The sequence below is a fragment of the Mustela lutreola genome, chromosome 6 (assembly GCF_030435805.1).
Source record: "Mustela lutreola isolate mMusLut2 chromosome 6, mMusLut2.pri, whole genome shotgun sequence".
NCBI classification, from domain to species: Eukaryota; Metazoa; Chordata; class Mammalia; order Carnivora; family Mustelidae; genus Mustela; species Mustela lutreola.
The window spans coordinates 152950608-152967172 of record NC_081295.1 but is presented as its reverse complement, the minus strand read 5'-3'; the positions used below and the strand labels follow the sequence as shown (position 1 = coordinate 152967172).

At 40.6% G+C, this 16565-nt stretch overlaps 1 protein-coding gene across 3 annotated transcripts in view; it reads left to right on the top strand.

Moving 5' to 3' along the window:
• Positions 1–16565, top strand: part of LOC131834808 (uncharacterized) — a 115368-nt gene that overhangs the window by 45846 nt on the left and 52957 nt on the right. The window contains exon 4 of one of the 3 annotated variants that reach the window (XM_059179449.1): positions 13419–13638. The exons of the other annotated variants lie outside the window; for them this stretch is intronic. Coding sequence (XP_059035432.1) covers positions 13419–13638 — 220 coding nt within the window. The remainder of the gene's footprint in view (positions 1–13418; positions 13639–16565) is intronic. 3 annotated transcript variants of the gene reach the window in all.

Sequence of the window (16565 nt, the reverse complement as noted above, 5' to 3'; positions counted from 1 at the left end):
GCTGCCCAGTTTTCCCAGCACCATTTATTGAAGAGACTTTTTTCCACTCTATATTTTTTCCTGGCTTGTCGAAGATTATTTGACCATAGAGTTGAGGTTCCATATCTGGGCTCTCTACTCTGTTCCACTGGTCTATGTGTCTGTTTTTATGCCAGTACCATGCTGTCTTGGTGATCACAGCTTTGTAGTAAAGCTTGAAATCAGGTAACGTGATGCCCCCGTTTTATTTTTGTTTTTCAACATTTCCTTAGTGATTCGGGGTCTCCTCTGATTCCATATAAATTTTTGGATTATTTGCTCCAGCTCTTTGAAGAATACTGGTGGAATTTTGATCAGAATGGCATTTAAAAGTATAGATTGCTCTAGGCAGTATAGACATTTTAACAATGTTTATTCTTCTGATCCAAGAGCATGGAATGGTATTATTTCTTCTTTGAATGTTTGGTAGAATTCTCCAGGGAATCTGTCAGGTTCTGGGCTCTTGTTTCTTGGGAGGAATTTTTTTTTTTAAAGATTTATTTATTTGCCAGACAGAGGTCACAAGTAGGCAGGGAGGCGGGCAGAGAGGGGGGAAGCAGGCTCCTCACTGAGCAGAGAGCCCAATGAGGGGCTCGATCCCATGACCCTGAGATCATGACCTGAGTTGAAGGCAGAGGCTTAACCCACTGAGCCATCCAGGCACCTCTCTTGGGAGGATTTTGATCACTGTTTTAATCTGTTACTAGATATTGGTCTATTCAGGTTGTCAGTTTCTTCCTGACTCAGTTTTGGAAGTTTATAAGTTTCCAGGAATGTATCCATTTCTTCTAGGTTGCTTAACTTACTGGCATGTAATTCTTGATAATAATTTCTGATGATTGCTTCTATTTCCTTGGTATTAATTGTGATCTCTCCCCTTTCATTCATAATTTTATTAATCTGGGTCCTCTTTCTTTTCTTTTGGATTAGTTTGGCCAGTGGTTTATCAATCTTATTGATTCCTTCCAAAAACCAGCTTCTGATTTCATTGATGTGTTCTACTGTATCTCTAGTTTCTATCTCATTGATCTCTGCCCTAATCTTGATTATTTCCCTTCTTGTGTGTGGGGTTGGCTTAATTTGTTGTTGATTTTCCAGTTCTTTAAGGTGTGAAGAGAGCTGGTGTATTCTGGATTTTTCAAATTTTTTGAGTGAGGCTTGGATGGCTATGTATTTCCCCCTTATGACTGCCTTTGCTGTATCCCATAGGTTGTGGACCATCGTGTCTTCATTCTCATTGGTGTCCATGAATTTTTAAGTTCTTCTTTGATTTCCTGGTTGATCCAAATAGTCTTAAGCAGGATGGTCTTTAGCTTTGAAGTGTTTGAATTCCTTCCAAACTTTCTCTTGTGGATGAGTTACAGTTTCAAGGCATTGTGGTCTGAAAATATGCAGGGAATAATCTCAGCCTTTTTGTGTCGGTTGAGCCCTGATTTGAGACCCAGTATGTGGTCTATTCTGGAGAAAGTTCCATGTACACTCGAGAAGAATGAGTATTCTGTTGTTTTAGGGTGGAATGTTCTGTATATATCTATGAGGTCCATCTGGTCCAATGTATCATTCAAAGTTCGTGTTTCTTTTGATTTTCTGCTTGGATGATCTGTTTCTGAGAGTGGCATGTTAGAATCCCCTACTATTAATGTATTTATATCAGTATGACTCTTTATCTTAATTAACAGTTGTCTTATGTAGTTAGCTGCTCACATATTGGGGGCATAAATATTTACAGCTGTTAGATTTTCTTGGTGGATAGTCCCTTTAAGAATGATGTAATGTCCTTCTGTATCTCTGACTACAGTCTTTAGTTTAAAATCTAATTTATCTGATAAGAGAATCACTACCCCAGCTTTCTTTTGAGGCCCGTTGGCATGAAAGATGCTTCTCCATCCCTTCACTTTCAGTCTGGAAGTATCTTTAGGCTCCAGATGGGTGTCTTATAGACAGCATATGGATGTGTCCTGTCGTTTTTCTCCAATCTGCAACCCTGTGCCGTTTTATGGGAATGTTTAGGCCATTCACATTGAGCGTGATTATGAAAGATAAATTTTTATTGACATCATGTTGCCTCTGAAGTCCTTGTTTCTATACTGTCTCTTTAAATTTCTGTTCTATGTCACTCTTGGGTTCTATCTTCTTTTATAGAAGCCCCCCCCCCCCTTAATATTTCTTGTAGTTCGAGCTTGGTGGTCACATGCTCTTTTAAGCCTTGCTGGTCTTGGAAGCTCTTTCTCTCTCCATGCATTTTGAATATCAGCCTTGCTGGATAAAGTATTCTTGGTTGCATGGTCTTCTCATTTAGTGCCCTGAATATGCCTTGCCAGCCCTTTCTGGCTTGCCAGGTTTCTTTTTTTTTTTTTTTTTTAAGATTTTATTTATTTATTTGACAGAGAGAGAGATCACAAGTAGGCAGAGAGGCAGGCAGAGAGAGAGGAGGAAGCAGGCTCCCTGCTGAGCAGAGAGCCCGATGTGGGACTCGATCCCAGGACCCTGAGATCATGACCTGAGCCGAAGGCAGCGGCTTAACCCACTGAGCCACCCAGGCTCCCCAGGCTTGCCAGGTTTCTATGGACAGATCTGACATTATTCTGATAGACCTTACTCTGTACATAAGGTAACTCTTTCCCCTAGCTGCCCTCAGAAGCTCTCGTCTAAAATTATGATTCGTCAGTTTCACAATTAAGTGCCTCAAGGTCTTTCTAGAATGTTGATCCTGGGGGGTGTTCTTTCTGCCTCTAGGACAGGAATACTTGTTTCAGTCCCCAGACTGGGAAAATTTTCATCCAGAATTTGTTCAACTATATCTTCTAGTCTTTTGTCTTTTTCCATCCCCTCAGGGATCCTAATAATTCTGATGTTGGAACGTTTCATGGCGTCATTTATTTCCCTAATTCTGTTTTCATGGCTTCTAAGTTATTTGTTCCATGCCTCTTCCTGATCCTTTTTCCCTATCAATTTGTCCTCTAGATCACTAATTCTATCGTCTGCCTCTGTTACCCTAGCCGTTACTTAGATTAGATTGGATCTCATTGAAAGCATTTTTAACTTCTGCCCTGGTGGCTCTCACTTCTGCCCTTAGAGATTCTATGTTGTCACTAATGGGTTTTCTCCAATCTAGCCATTGCCTGGATAATTGTTACCCTGAATTCCCTTTCTGACATACTACTTCTGTCCATATCCAATAGTTCTGATGGAGAACAGTCTCTGAATTTTACCTCTGTTGGGTGTTCCTCCTCCTAGTCATTTTGGTGAGAGGTTGTTGAGGGGATTTATAGCTGAATAGATCAACCATGATCCAGGCAAGGTGCACCCTGGAATGCTTCCCAGTAATTGGAAGTCACCACCTCTCCGCTGGTGTCTTCTGCCCCCCGTAGAGATCCAGCATATAATCTTACATCTCAGGCTGATTTCTTGGGTGTTCAGAGTGTTCTGGTAGATATTTAGCTCACTTTAGGGACCGGTTGAAACAGGGTCTCCTACTTCTCTGCCATCTTACCCCTCTAACTTGACTCTTTTCATCTTAATTTGCCCTTGCATATCTGACATAAACTCCACTAGTTTGTGATACATTAGTCTTTTTATATTAACCTCTAGATTTAATTTGCTAATGTCTCACTTAGGATTTCTGTATTTATACTAATAAAGGATAGACTTAATTTAAATCCTCTTGGTAAATGACGTTAAAAGAAAATGGGTTAAGCATTGCACTTAACACAGATTGGCTGATTGGCTAAAATGAAGTAAGTTTCTATTTTCAAGGGCAGACATTCTTGGATATACTCACAAAATAGTCTGCTCCTTCCACCTCTAGGGACAAAGGATTTTAGGGTGAGATCTCTTACTACCTCAGCAAATATAGATCAATTTAAGGCATCTCAAAGAACTACCAAATTCTTTATTTAACAATATACATCATTCAGCTATGCTTCTGTTCTATAGATAGAAGCAACTTTTGTTGGATTTCAGTTTTCTCCAAATCTGCCTGTATTCTATCCCAATTTATGCTCTGTTTCTTTCCAACATGAACTTCTAAGTTTATTCTCCATGCGGATTCAGCATCCCAGTTTATATGAGGCCTATCTGGCCCCTTCACACACAAGAGCTGGATTGACCTCAGTGCATTTGCCTACACTGTTCTAAATAATCTGACCACGGGTTTGTTATGAAGCCAGGTTCGTCCTAAAGTTAAAAGGCTAATTCCGATTCCAGCTTCATCAGAAAACATTCCTAGTAAGCTCCGGCGTAACTGATTCCCATACCTACTCTTTTAATGGATTATCTGAAATAATAAGCAGGAGGCACATTTTCTTTAGCCTGTCTACTACTGTGACTACTGCCTACCAGTATCTGACTTACATCTAGTTGAGCTGTAATCCTCAGCAAAATTATAGGGTTAAGAAAAGTTATGGTATCATGGCTCTCAAAATGATGAAATAATGCATTCACCTTAGTGCTGAGTAAAGTGATATCTAAAGCTATGTACGTAGAATTATTTAAAAGATTTTTGTAAAGATTTATTTATTTGAGAGAGAGTACATGCACGGGGGCAGACAGAGGGAGAGAGAGAATCCTAAGCAGGGTCCCTGCTCAGAGCAGAGCCTGACACAGGGCTTGAACTCAGGACCCTGAGATCATGTCCAGAGCCAAAATCAAAAGTCAGGTGCTGGGGCTCCTGGGTGGCTCAGTGGGTTAAGCACTGGGTCATAATCTCAGGGTCCTGGGATTGAGCCCCACACCGGGCTCTCTGCTCAGTGGGGAGCCTGCTTCCCTTCCTCTCTCTCTGCCTGCCTCTCTGCCTACTTCTGATCTCTCTCTCTCTCTGTCAAATAAATAAATAAAATCTTTTAAAAAGGTGTTTGACTGAGCCACTTAAATATTAAAAAAACAAAAAACACAACAAGCTGCATAGAAGAAAATAGTTTATAGATGTATATAGTGTTTGTTTTAAATGGTGGGATAGATGATTTTTTTTTCTTCCCTTTTTTCTTATTTTCATGCATTTTCCCATGTTTTTCACAATAGACCTATATTATTTTTAAATCCTTCACCATAAAATGTTCACAATTAACAAGCTGGAGAAAATGTAGGTTTGTGTTGGGTATGGGTACATTGAATCTGTAGGTTTCTGTGTGTATGTGCACACTTTTTTCTAAATTTGCCAAATACTAATTATGTGACTTGAAGGGAATTATTTAACTTCTCTGTGCCTCCATTTTCTCTGCTATGGAAGTGGGTATAAATACTGTTTCTTTCAGGAAGATATATGAAAATTAAAATTATCAAACCTAATGTTTGAAAGACACAGATAACACTGCCAGACAGGTAAAAATGTTCAGTAAATGGTAGCTTTTATTTTTGCTATTATCACCACTGTTACTGTTCTCATATGGTACGGCAATTTATAGATAGGTGCGTATGCAGATAAACTCTCAGTAAATGGAATAAAACATTAACAATTGTTAACACTTAGTGATGGGATTATAGGAAATTATTTTCCTTCTTTACATAACTTCTTTAGTATTTCCATAACAAACATCTGTTATTTCACATTTAGAATAGAATATTTCCAAATGTGAGGGGGGGTCCCTTTTCCTCATGTATTGAAATGAAATACAGTATTTTGCTTGCCTGAAATGATATAATGTATCTAAGAGACACGTTTTAAGAGCTAGATGCTAAAATGCAGGGGAAACACCATATATGGAGATTTCTGCTTTGCCTTCTGCCAGCTGCGTTTTAGGAGATGGATTTACCTTCTGGATGAACTATTTTAACTTCTTGATTTATTGGGTCTGTAGGAACAACATACTCTTCTTGTGATACTTGCAAAAGCAGAAAGAGGCATGCCTTCAGTATAACACACATGTGAAATTGGCCTTACTCAGTTTTGTGTCCAGATTGTAGGAAGGCACAAAATAATCTCAGAATGCAGAAACTCAGGAAGCTGTCCCCGGAATGCTCCCGAGATCATTCTCATCTAGGGGGCCATGGCAGAGAAGGGGGCTGCGGGCCGGGTCCACTCAGGAGAGATGCCTGGATTCAGAAACGGGGTTCCTTATTGGAGGCTGTGCCCTGCGCACCCCAAGGGTTGACGGAAGGTTTAGTAAACCACAAGGCAGACCTTTCTGCCTCTCCGTTAGCACCAATGAGGCTGCAGAGGATTCAAAACCTCATGAGACCTGGAGCATGTTTGTACATGCTCAGGAGGGACTTTGATGAGCCTCAGAGGTGATGTGCCCCCGGAATATGGTGAGAAACGCACTGAGGTAGCAGTTTCCTAGTCGAGAGAGAAACCCACAGATCTCAGCATGCATATGCATGTCGGTGTGTGGCTTCTCGCATGAGCTTACTGGGTCTCACCGATAGAGACCGGCGGCCTCCAGAGCGTCAATAATGATCCCTCCGACAGCCTAAGAACACGCGTGAGCTCATGGGGAAGCCCGAGCTGGCATCCATCCGGAGCTACCAGTGGAATCTCATTCTACCGCAGCAGGTCCAGGGCTCCAGATGATAACCTGGAACGTTAGTAATCACCTGCATCCGAACAGCTGTCTTCCCCCCAGAAGATCTTTATCTGTAAAAGTAAGGGAGATGCTAGACAAATGGCTGAAGGTTTAACACCATCATTGCTTTGAAACAGCTCCGTTCAGGCTCCTTACTGGGGAGGCCCGACCTAAGGCTACCAGCAAGGGAGGAGTTTCCTAGAAGATAGCTCTATGGGAACAGAAAACCCAGCACACAGGCAGGAAAGCCTGTGGGGAGAGCCGTTTCTGTGGACGTTTGATCCTGTGCTATGTAGTGCCAGTCCAGATTCTACGTAATGGAGGTGTCTGAAACTCAAAAATGTTGGAAGGGAAGGAGTTTTATTTATCTTTTTAAAGAGCTATTTTAAAAATTAGGGACTCTTTAAACCACTGCTTAGACTACAACCAGCCTTTACGTTTGGCCAAAGCCAGAGAATTTGGTAGTGCTTTGGCAGTAAGCAGCACTGGTGGGTCTTCAAGACCGAGAGGCTCCTAGTAGCACAGGAGATGAGAGGAGCCTGGACACAGTATTACACAGGGACTGGCTGGACCTGCTTCATGGTGTATCTAGGACATATCTTGGTTAATATTTAGAATACCATAGTTCCTGAAAAGGTTGTGCATGTGTGGATGTGGGGTAGAGCACAGAGGTTGCCGACTGTAGGTTTTATAAGATCAGGGTTATACTAGGATGTCTTACAAAATGTAAATGTCTTACAAAAATACTAGGATGTCTTACAAAACTCTCACTTGTCCCCAGAGACCTGAGGTTGATACCTTCGCATTTTATCTACCGCAGGAAAAAAAATTCCTTTCTAAACCTTAATTTTATGTGTTTGAGTTAAAAACGAGAGGAAATTCTACCATTATCATTTATGTCGAAGGTTAAAGCAAAATACATGTATTATCTGAAACAAATGGTCTCCATGGAGATTTAGCCAAGAGTTGCTCTAAATCAACATTTACATCAAAGGAGGAAATATTAAAGGACTTGGGTATTTTCTTTGATACAAAAGACAGGAAAACTGATATTTAAAATAGGCCCAAGTCCTCCAAACTTGAATTAGATCAAGATGGCTGACTGACTCATTCATTGAAATTAAGGTACTTCCTGAACTTTCTACTAAATTCAGTCAAAGTCACCTAACTTCCTCAGAAGTTATCACAAATAGAGATAAGAGCAGAACACTTAGTTCAAACTGAAACTTGATGCCTATCTGTCAGAGTCGTATTGCCTAATTCTCTATGGCTATTAGGCTCCAGGAGATTATTTTTTTCCGATAACAATTAGATTGCCGCACACATTAACCTACCCCCATCTTGTGATCTTTTAGTGCAGTTCTACTCACCTATAGTAGTTCTTTAAAAGCCACTCATTTTTAATTTTTTATTTTTTTTATAGACATATATTTTTATCCCCAGGTGTACAGGTCTGTTTTAAACTATTCAATCATTTACACTTAAACTTGATCGAAGTGGACAGAAGTACACCCCACCCCCACAGGCGATGGTATGTCCAGCTCCTGATGCTTCATGGGAGTGGCTGCTCGGCAGTACATTGGTCTGGAGACAGAAGAGTGGGATCAGAATGTTAGGAAAGACCTAGAAAGCCCTTCAAATGAAACTGCAATCATATATTCCATTTTGCAGAGCACTCTTGAAAATAGTTGTTTTTTATTTCTCTCTCTGCTGGGAGATATTCTCCAACCCCTATTTTTTTTTTTTTTTAATATTAGGACGTCTTACATTTCATTTTCCCACATTTTTCAGCTCCTGTCTGAGTTCATGCAGTGTCTCCTATGCACAATTTCATTTTTACATTTTCCAGAGAATGATAATGTTTTCCATTAAAAAAAAAAAAAAAAAAAGGTCGTTTCTTCAAGGTGATGCAAACTTTATCTGCAAATACTGCTACCACCACCGAAAACGTCACATTTTTAAATCCTTTTGGTTCATTACTTGAAACTAAATTCCAAACATCTGAGGAGCCCTGTCCCTCTTTAATTCCATGGACTAATCCTAAGTGCTGGGCTGTGATTCTTTCAGACATCAGAAACAGTATTACCTCAAAATTTACTTCAAAAAATGGCACCACATTATGGTTTAGAGAAAAGAATAGATCATGTTCTGATTTATCTTAAACCAAAAACACCCTGCCAAAGACACACTTCTGGATGTCCTAGAAGAAACAAACCATAGTACAATTGATCTTATGAGATGATCATCTGTGAGCCTTACCACCTAGGGAAAGGAAACTAAGCTTCACAGGAAATAGAAGAATAATTAGGAGATGAATCATTTTATTATTTTACTGTTACCCGGTTTTTGTTCTGAGTTGGATTCTCCTTTCAGTAAGGATGAGGGGCTGGAAGCATGGGTTGCCCTCCAGGAGATATAATTCTTCCATGAACAGACACAGCAGAGGAACTCAGCTTCTGTTCCCATGATAAAAGCAGTACTGGAGCTATTCCCAGGGTGCCTAACCTTGTTTGGGCTTTGAGGGTTAAATGAAGGGAAGGTATTGGGGCCCATGGAGTCTTCTCCAGTCTTCTCCAGTCTTCTCCAGTCTTCTGTTTACATTTCTGTGTGTTTTTCAAAGATTTGAAATTCACAACATTGAAAAGTATTCGGACATCTGTGAGTTCAGCATTAATACAAATGTTACCTTGTGTACCTCTCTACTAGGTCACTCTGGGATTATGAAGTGGGATTGCAGTATCTTTTATCCATTATCTTTTCCCAAACCTCTCCTGTCCAAAACATGTATAGAGTTGAGATGTCCAAGTGTCTTGACATCAACCTCAGTTTTGATCCTGAGCAAAACACGTGAAGATATGCCTCAGTATTTACTTTCCTAGCTTTACCTACTGAAGTCAACTGACCTGAACTTGTTTGACCCCAAGTTAATTCCTAGTGCTATTTTAATAATTACCCGTTACACAGAATAATAGATTTTAAAAATACACAGTAAGGGGACACCTGGATGACTCGGTTGGGTAAATGTCTGCCTTCAGCTCAGGTGATGATCCCGGGGTCCTGGGATCAAGCACCGCATCGGGCTCCCTGCTTCTCCCTCTCCCTCCACTGCTCCTCCTGCTTGTGCTTGCTCGCTGTCAAGTAAGTAAATAAAATCTTTAAAAAAAATACACAGAATATATTCCCTATTTCCAGAATAATGTAGTTCCATTATCACAAGGTAATAACTGAGTAGTAGTCCCTAAGGGTAGTTCGGCATGTCATTGGGGTTAAATACACATATCCTTCCTCTTTTTAAATGTCTTATACCAAAATCAAATGTAAAATATATCCCACCACTCCATCCTATCTTCATATTGTATACTTGAATTTTATCTTCATATATGTATTTGAATTTTAGTGTACAGGTATGTAGCTGTGTTGTGTGCCAGAATACAGGAAAGTTGTTTCTACTTTAATTTACTACTTAACATTAATGGCGTATCATAGCCCTGAACTCTAAAGCAACAAACAGCAAAATTTTGCCAGTGTACATTCAACTAGATTTCCCAGTTTAGTCCTTTGCTGGACAGATTTCCCGTGCCTGCCTAATTGGAACACATTTATTCATTTGTCATCAGACTCCAAATTTAACTGAGTTAACATATTTTATTTAATCTTCCCCAAAGGAAATATATTGAACTTTACTAAAATAGCAGTGCTTTTTTGGGTAAAGAGGCTCCACAATAAATCTCACACACACAGAGATACAGCTAACACTTTAATATCCTGCATAGTCGTAAGGAAAACAACTGTCAGAGTAGCTTCAAGTATCATGAAATGGACCCTTCCTCTCACTCACGAGCCCTTGTGTTTCCCTTTTCTTCTATCTTTGTGAAGAAAGGTAAAACTACCTTTTATTTTAAAATACCACTTTTAAACTTATTAAAATATTATGTAAATGTATTTTGTTCTTTCAATGTATGTGGGGAAGAGTGGTTTTGTAGCTCAACAAGGAGCACGTGTCCAAAGCCAAGTTATTTAGCAGGAATGCAAGACCAGCCTTAAAAACTCATGATTTAACATAAGGAGGCCAAGAAAGCAGTGAATGCTGGCCCAAAGAGGGAAATACAAGCAAATATATTTATTCTGCTGGAGAACTTGAGTAAAGGACCTACACAATGAGGCTGGGGCAAAGTTTTGCAGCGGGTGTTCAATAGTCTCTAATGTTTTTCCTGCAGAAGCTCATTAAGTTCTGAACAGTGAGCAGCCCGGTTTGAGATAAGGGGGGGGAATATAAACACATACTCCAGGGACATGAATTATGAAAATAGAAGACAGACCATGTAAACAGAAGATGAAAATTTTAGAATAAACTGCTCTTTAAATAAAAAAAAGAAAGAAAGAAAGAAAAAGAGTTTTGCCCCAGAACCAGACTGAGGGGGGAGAAGTCTGTAAGTCAATCACTACTTTTGACTCTTCAGCTTACAGCTATTTCTGGTTCGAATGGAAGAAGTTTTCTTTCTCAAATAAATGTTTCATTTTCCAAGATATCCTATATTAAAACATGAGTTCTCATGTGAGTTGACTCATACAATTTATTCATTTCTCCTCATTGTTTATTATCAACTCTTGCTTCCTCTAAACTTTAGACATCAAATTTTCATAAACATTCAGGCTAAATTGTCACTGGGGTAAAAAACTGTTGAGATCATTATTAATATTTCAGGTAAGAGGTTCCTATATTTGAATTTTATGATGTGACCTCTTTTCCACAATCATGTATTATTTAGGTGGTATAATGTCAAGTTTTCATCGTATATATTTTGAAATATATAGAAAATTTTGGCTCAGGCCATCTTAATAAGGCGTGCAATAATCACAGCCTGTTCGCTTTGTTAGGCATAAGAGAGGAGGCAAGACATGACTGTCCTCAAGCAGCTTATATGAGAACAGGGCAACTAGGAAATCTGTGCCATTAAAGAAATTCATATTTAGCATCATGGGGCTGCTTTTAGTGGAAGACGTGTTGTATTCAATTGGCGGTGGCAAAAGTATGGGCTTTCAGGCCAAATGACCATAGCATGACTTTTTTTTTTAATTCAGTTAATTATAATGCATAATCGTTTCAGAGGGAGAGGTCAGTGGTTCATCCGTTGCATGGAACACCCAGTGCTCATTACATCACGTGCCCCCCCCAACGCCCATCACCCAGTTACCCCACCACCACCCCCTCCCCACCAGCAACCCTCAGTCTGTTTCCTAGAGTTAAGAGCCTCTTATGATCTGTCTCCCTTTCTGATTTCCTCTTATTTTATTTTTCCCTTCCTTTCCCTATGATCCTCTAGTTTGCTTCTTAAATTCTGCCTATGACTGATCACTCTCTTTCTCTGACCACAGTGTGACTCTTGACTCTTAATACTTAGTACCTCTGGAGCTCTGGGTATATTATTTGACTTTTGTTCAGAGCCCCAGGCTCCTCCTTTGCAAAAGTGGTATAATAATATCGGAACTACAGAGTTGTGGTTAGGATTGAAGATATGTGTATAATGTGCCTGATCCATCATAGTTCTTGAAGTCAGTTCTTCATAACTATCTCATGTCTCTGCGTGGTCTCAGCCCTCCGAGAAAAGGTATTTCCGGCCAGTGCATGTATAAGGGCACACTCTTCCCCTTGGACATCTGCTTGCACTTACCAGACTCTACTTTGGAAACAAGGCCTCTCACAGGGCAAGTGATGGATGTCAGAAGAAGGTACCAAGGATAGTCCACAAAGATTTTAACAATGAAAAAGGATCAGGGGCTGAGGAAGGTTCATAGAAATATGTGCAGGTTGAGTTAGGCCCTCAAGAACAGCAGCATTTGGAACACACGGAGACACAGGAGGGGGAGAGGGAGAGTACTGAAGGTGACCGTGAGGGGAGTCCCTCCGGGGTCCTGTGAAAGCCAGGAGCAGTGGGGATATAGCAAGTCACTCCCGGATCACGGGGGATTTGAAAGAATTGGGAAAGGCAGGTCAAAGGCCAACAGAGGCTCCGGAGCCTGATTTATTCTAAGCCTTAGACTCCCATTTCCTGTCGGGAGGCAGGTCATTGCTCTCTGTTGGGAGCGGAGGTGGCGCTAGCCTGTGGGCACACGGGAGGAGAAGCGAGGGAAAGGGTGCGGGGCTGGGATGGGTACTCCACCGGAGCAGCCAGAACATTCTGCCGACACCCTGCCTGGAGATGGCTCTGGGGGCGGGGGAGAGCGTGCGCTACCTCCCAGGAGCGCAGACCCCGGGGGCAGAGAGGGGGAGGCCGCCCCCAGGCTACTCTCTGGCCTGAAGCACACTGTGCCTCCAGTTCCCAAACACTCAGATTTCCCATGACTAACATGACTAAAAGAATCGAAGCTCAACAAACGTTTTGGCTGTTAAAATAGCTCTATGGCCGTGGACATTGTGAAACCCTCCATAAAATGTTTACTGGGCACATAATGAAATCTAATTACGCTTAAAGCAAAACAAACTGTGTACATAAGACCACCATGAGCTCTTCCTATAAATTTAGACCTGACCGAATTCCTTAAAATCTATTAACTGTTTTTTGGCAAGTCTGAAGTAGGACTAAAGGTGCTATTTTCGCATAAATAGCTGTAACGGTATCTTAGAATGCATAAGAATAGAAGAGAAATAGATGGAAATTGGGTCTACCTTGACATAAGATTGTATTTTTAAAATTCACATAACCTAAATAGAAAGCTTTGAATGTATTTAAATGCTTGATTAAGCCAAACCACATCATCGGGAAACTTTATTTTGATTTGGTGTTATTTTATTTGCCTTTGCATTCCCAGGAATAAAATATCACAAAGTCAATTGTGAAGAGAATTTAAAATCACATATGGCCACTTTTCTGTCTCTCCCACAAAATCGTTTGGTTCCAGCTAAACTTAGGCACACAGGCAAATGTGCCTCAACTGTAACCCTCTCCTGTTCACGGAACGGCCAGAAGTCCTTCGGAAGCCTCAAGAACACTCTCTTTGTGCATCGGGACTCCATCAACATTTACCCCTGCCCTCAGTTTACAGTCCTCTGGTCAAAAGGACTCCTTCGTAGGCACCTTATCCTAAACCTACGTGTGCGAAAGGAACATCACATCGTAAGGTCAGCAGGCCCCAGACTTTAAAGACCCTGCTTCTTAGAAAAACAAACAAACAAACAAATGAATACTTTTTGTTTCAACGCTACTTTCCAGTCTCAGGCTTTTTGCAAGATGAGACTTGCCATTAGTTTTTAACTCCTAACTTCCGGTTTTATTCTCCTATAACTGATAACCCCTTGGTAACTGTCCATACTTGGATATCAGTATATATGTAATATATAAAAATTCATACCAGGTATGAAAAATACGTAAATCGAAAAAAATATGGAAATGCAAACACGATACATACAAGGTATATCCAGCATGTTTGTGTTTCCCCTCATGGGAGGAAACTTCCCTCCTACCTGCTTCCCCCACTCACTTCCTCCCTCCCTCCCTCCCCCCAGCTTTTCTGAATTTCTAGTGTCTCATTTGGTATAGAGGATATACATAATTTTAGTTTGCAAATCATCTTTTAATTTTATGAGAGTTTCTATTTAGCATTTCCCTATTTTTTCCCAGTTCTTTCTGGCTTTTGCATTTTTTTTTTTTTAAAGACACTATTGTTTTATTAGAGTGTGAGTGGGGAGAAGCAGAGAAGGGGGAGAGAGAGCGGGAGAGAGGGTGTGAAGCAGACTCCACAGAGAGCGGAGCCCCGCACGGGGCTCGACCACAGCAAGACAGGACCTGAGCCGAAACCAACAGGCAGATGCCCAACGGACTGAAGCACCAGGGCGCCCTGGCTTTGGCGTTTTGTGTTTTCCTAGAGCACATATTCCAATCAGGATCGAGTTAGTGAGCATATGCCGCTGCATTCTATTGTATCATTTTCACAGCTTTTGTTCCTTTGCATTTAGAATTTTGTGAATGTCAGTTGGGATGCTAACCTTTTTTTTAAAGAAAGGACAGTGAAGGGTCACTGTCCTGCAGAATTTTTCTGATTTCTTCCATTTTAGAATTTTAAATTGGCAAATTAAATAGATTCTCAAGTCAGTACTAATGGTCTTTGTGCCTAGTTTTATGCCAAAATGACCAAATTATAATGACCACCTCTAAAATGTTTGGTTACCACGTGGAACAGACTTCTTCACCCACGAGCCCAGCTACTCCTTCACCACTGTTCTTTTTCAAAACTGCCTAAGCTGTTGCTGCCCGTTTTTTCATCCAAATGAATTTTACTATCAACCTATAAGGTTACCCAAACAAATCTTCAGGGATATTAGCTGGGACTTCTTTTATTGAAAGATTCATTTGGGGCAAGAATCGGTCTAACAGATCTACTTCATATAATCCAATTTTTCCTGGTGGACCCATAAATACTGACTATTAAACTCCAACGCAGCTGCCTAGCCCCTGGGCTTCCATAGGTTAACGATGACGCATGATCAAACTGGCCCAGAATACTAATCTTATACATTGCTGCAGTCCATTATTATCATATCATGTTATCTGATCAGAGTCTTTCGTATGTATTATTGTATCATGATCCAGCAACAGGAAGGATGTATGTTAATTCCAAAACCACCACTACAGAGATGCTCAACACCACTGGCGGTAATTAACAGAACAAAACTAAGCTCTGGGTTTTCCAGTCACAGACCTATCAGATCACCCTCTTCAGATCCCATCGGAATAAACCACTTTCTTTTTATTCAAGAGCTAGACTAGTCACTGTTGAGGGATATACTATGTACAACCCACAAAGTACTATCTTTAAAGGGAACATAACATTTGGACTGAAAGGACATTTAGAAATTACTGACCAGCATTCTTTGATTTAATAGTTGGAAGAAACGGAGGCTAAGAAAGTGAAGCATTTTTCAAGACTGCCTAGCTAGTCGGTAGCTACACATGGTATCCATTTTTAAGCACATTTTCTGACTTTGATCTGTTGGCCTCACTCCCTGATGAACGCTACCCTGCTAAAAACATAAAACAGATCTGCTGATTCGCACATTCGGAAACTTTCAGAACCAGAGTTGATAGCTTCTCTGAGACTCAAAAGTACCAAGTGATACCCCCAAACTAGCGTTCCAAGGTTTGAATTGTCCCGCTAAGAGGCTCTTTCCGACAGCCACTAACAACCGCAACTCTATTTCTCACTGCCACCAGGACTGATAATGTTTTGCTGGGTTCAGTCGTAATCACATTAAGCGGCTCTTTAGTTCCACTGCGTTTACTCTTAACCCGAGGGGACCCAAATTATAGCATGTTTGCTACCTAGAGGTAAGAAACAAAAACTACAAACTTAGAACCCAGACTTATCAATTTTACTCTTTGGGTTTGCTTTGGTCATAAAATACGTTTTCTGAGATGAGACCTTAGCCACAGATTATGTTAGCACCTTTTTTTTTTTTTTTAAGCTCTTCTTTAAATATCTTGGGAAGTATTTCTCTGTGTGTTAATGAGGTGGCACTGAAGTCATCAACCCATGTAAACCCTTCTTATTTTCAAGCTGCTTCATCACTTGAAAGGTCAAATCTTAGTAACAGCTTCTTAAAGTACCCAATTTGGTAGCTCTCTTAAGTATTTTTGTAAAGTATGAAACCAAAAGGTGGTGTCTCAAAGGCTTTGAGCACACATTTTGTCTTGCACACATTTTTAATTTCTAACTGGATCTGTTTTTACAAACCGAAATGGATACCATGCAACCACTAGATGGTTACCCCAGCTAACGTTGCATAGGGTGGTGGTTTCTCGATCTCGTAGATCGCGTCATTGGCTCTTAAGATGTATGTAACAAAAGGTTTCAGTGGCGCCTGGGTGGCCCAGTAGGTTAAGGCCTCTGCCTTCGGCTCAGGTCATGGGCTCAGGGTCCTGGAATCGAGCCCCACATCAGGCTCTCTGCTCAGCAGGGAACCTGCTTCCTCTTCTCTCTCTGCTTGCCTCTCTGACTACTTGTAATCTCTGTCTGTCAAATAAATAAAATCTTAAAAAAGAAATCTTAACT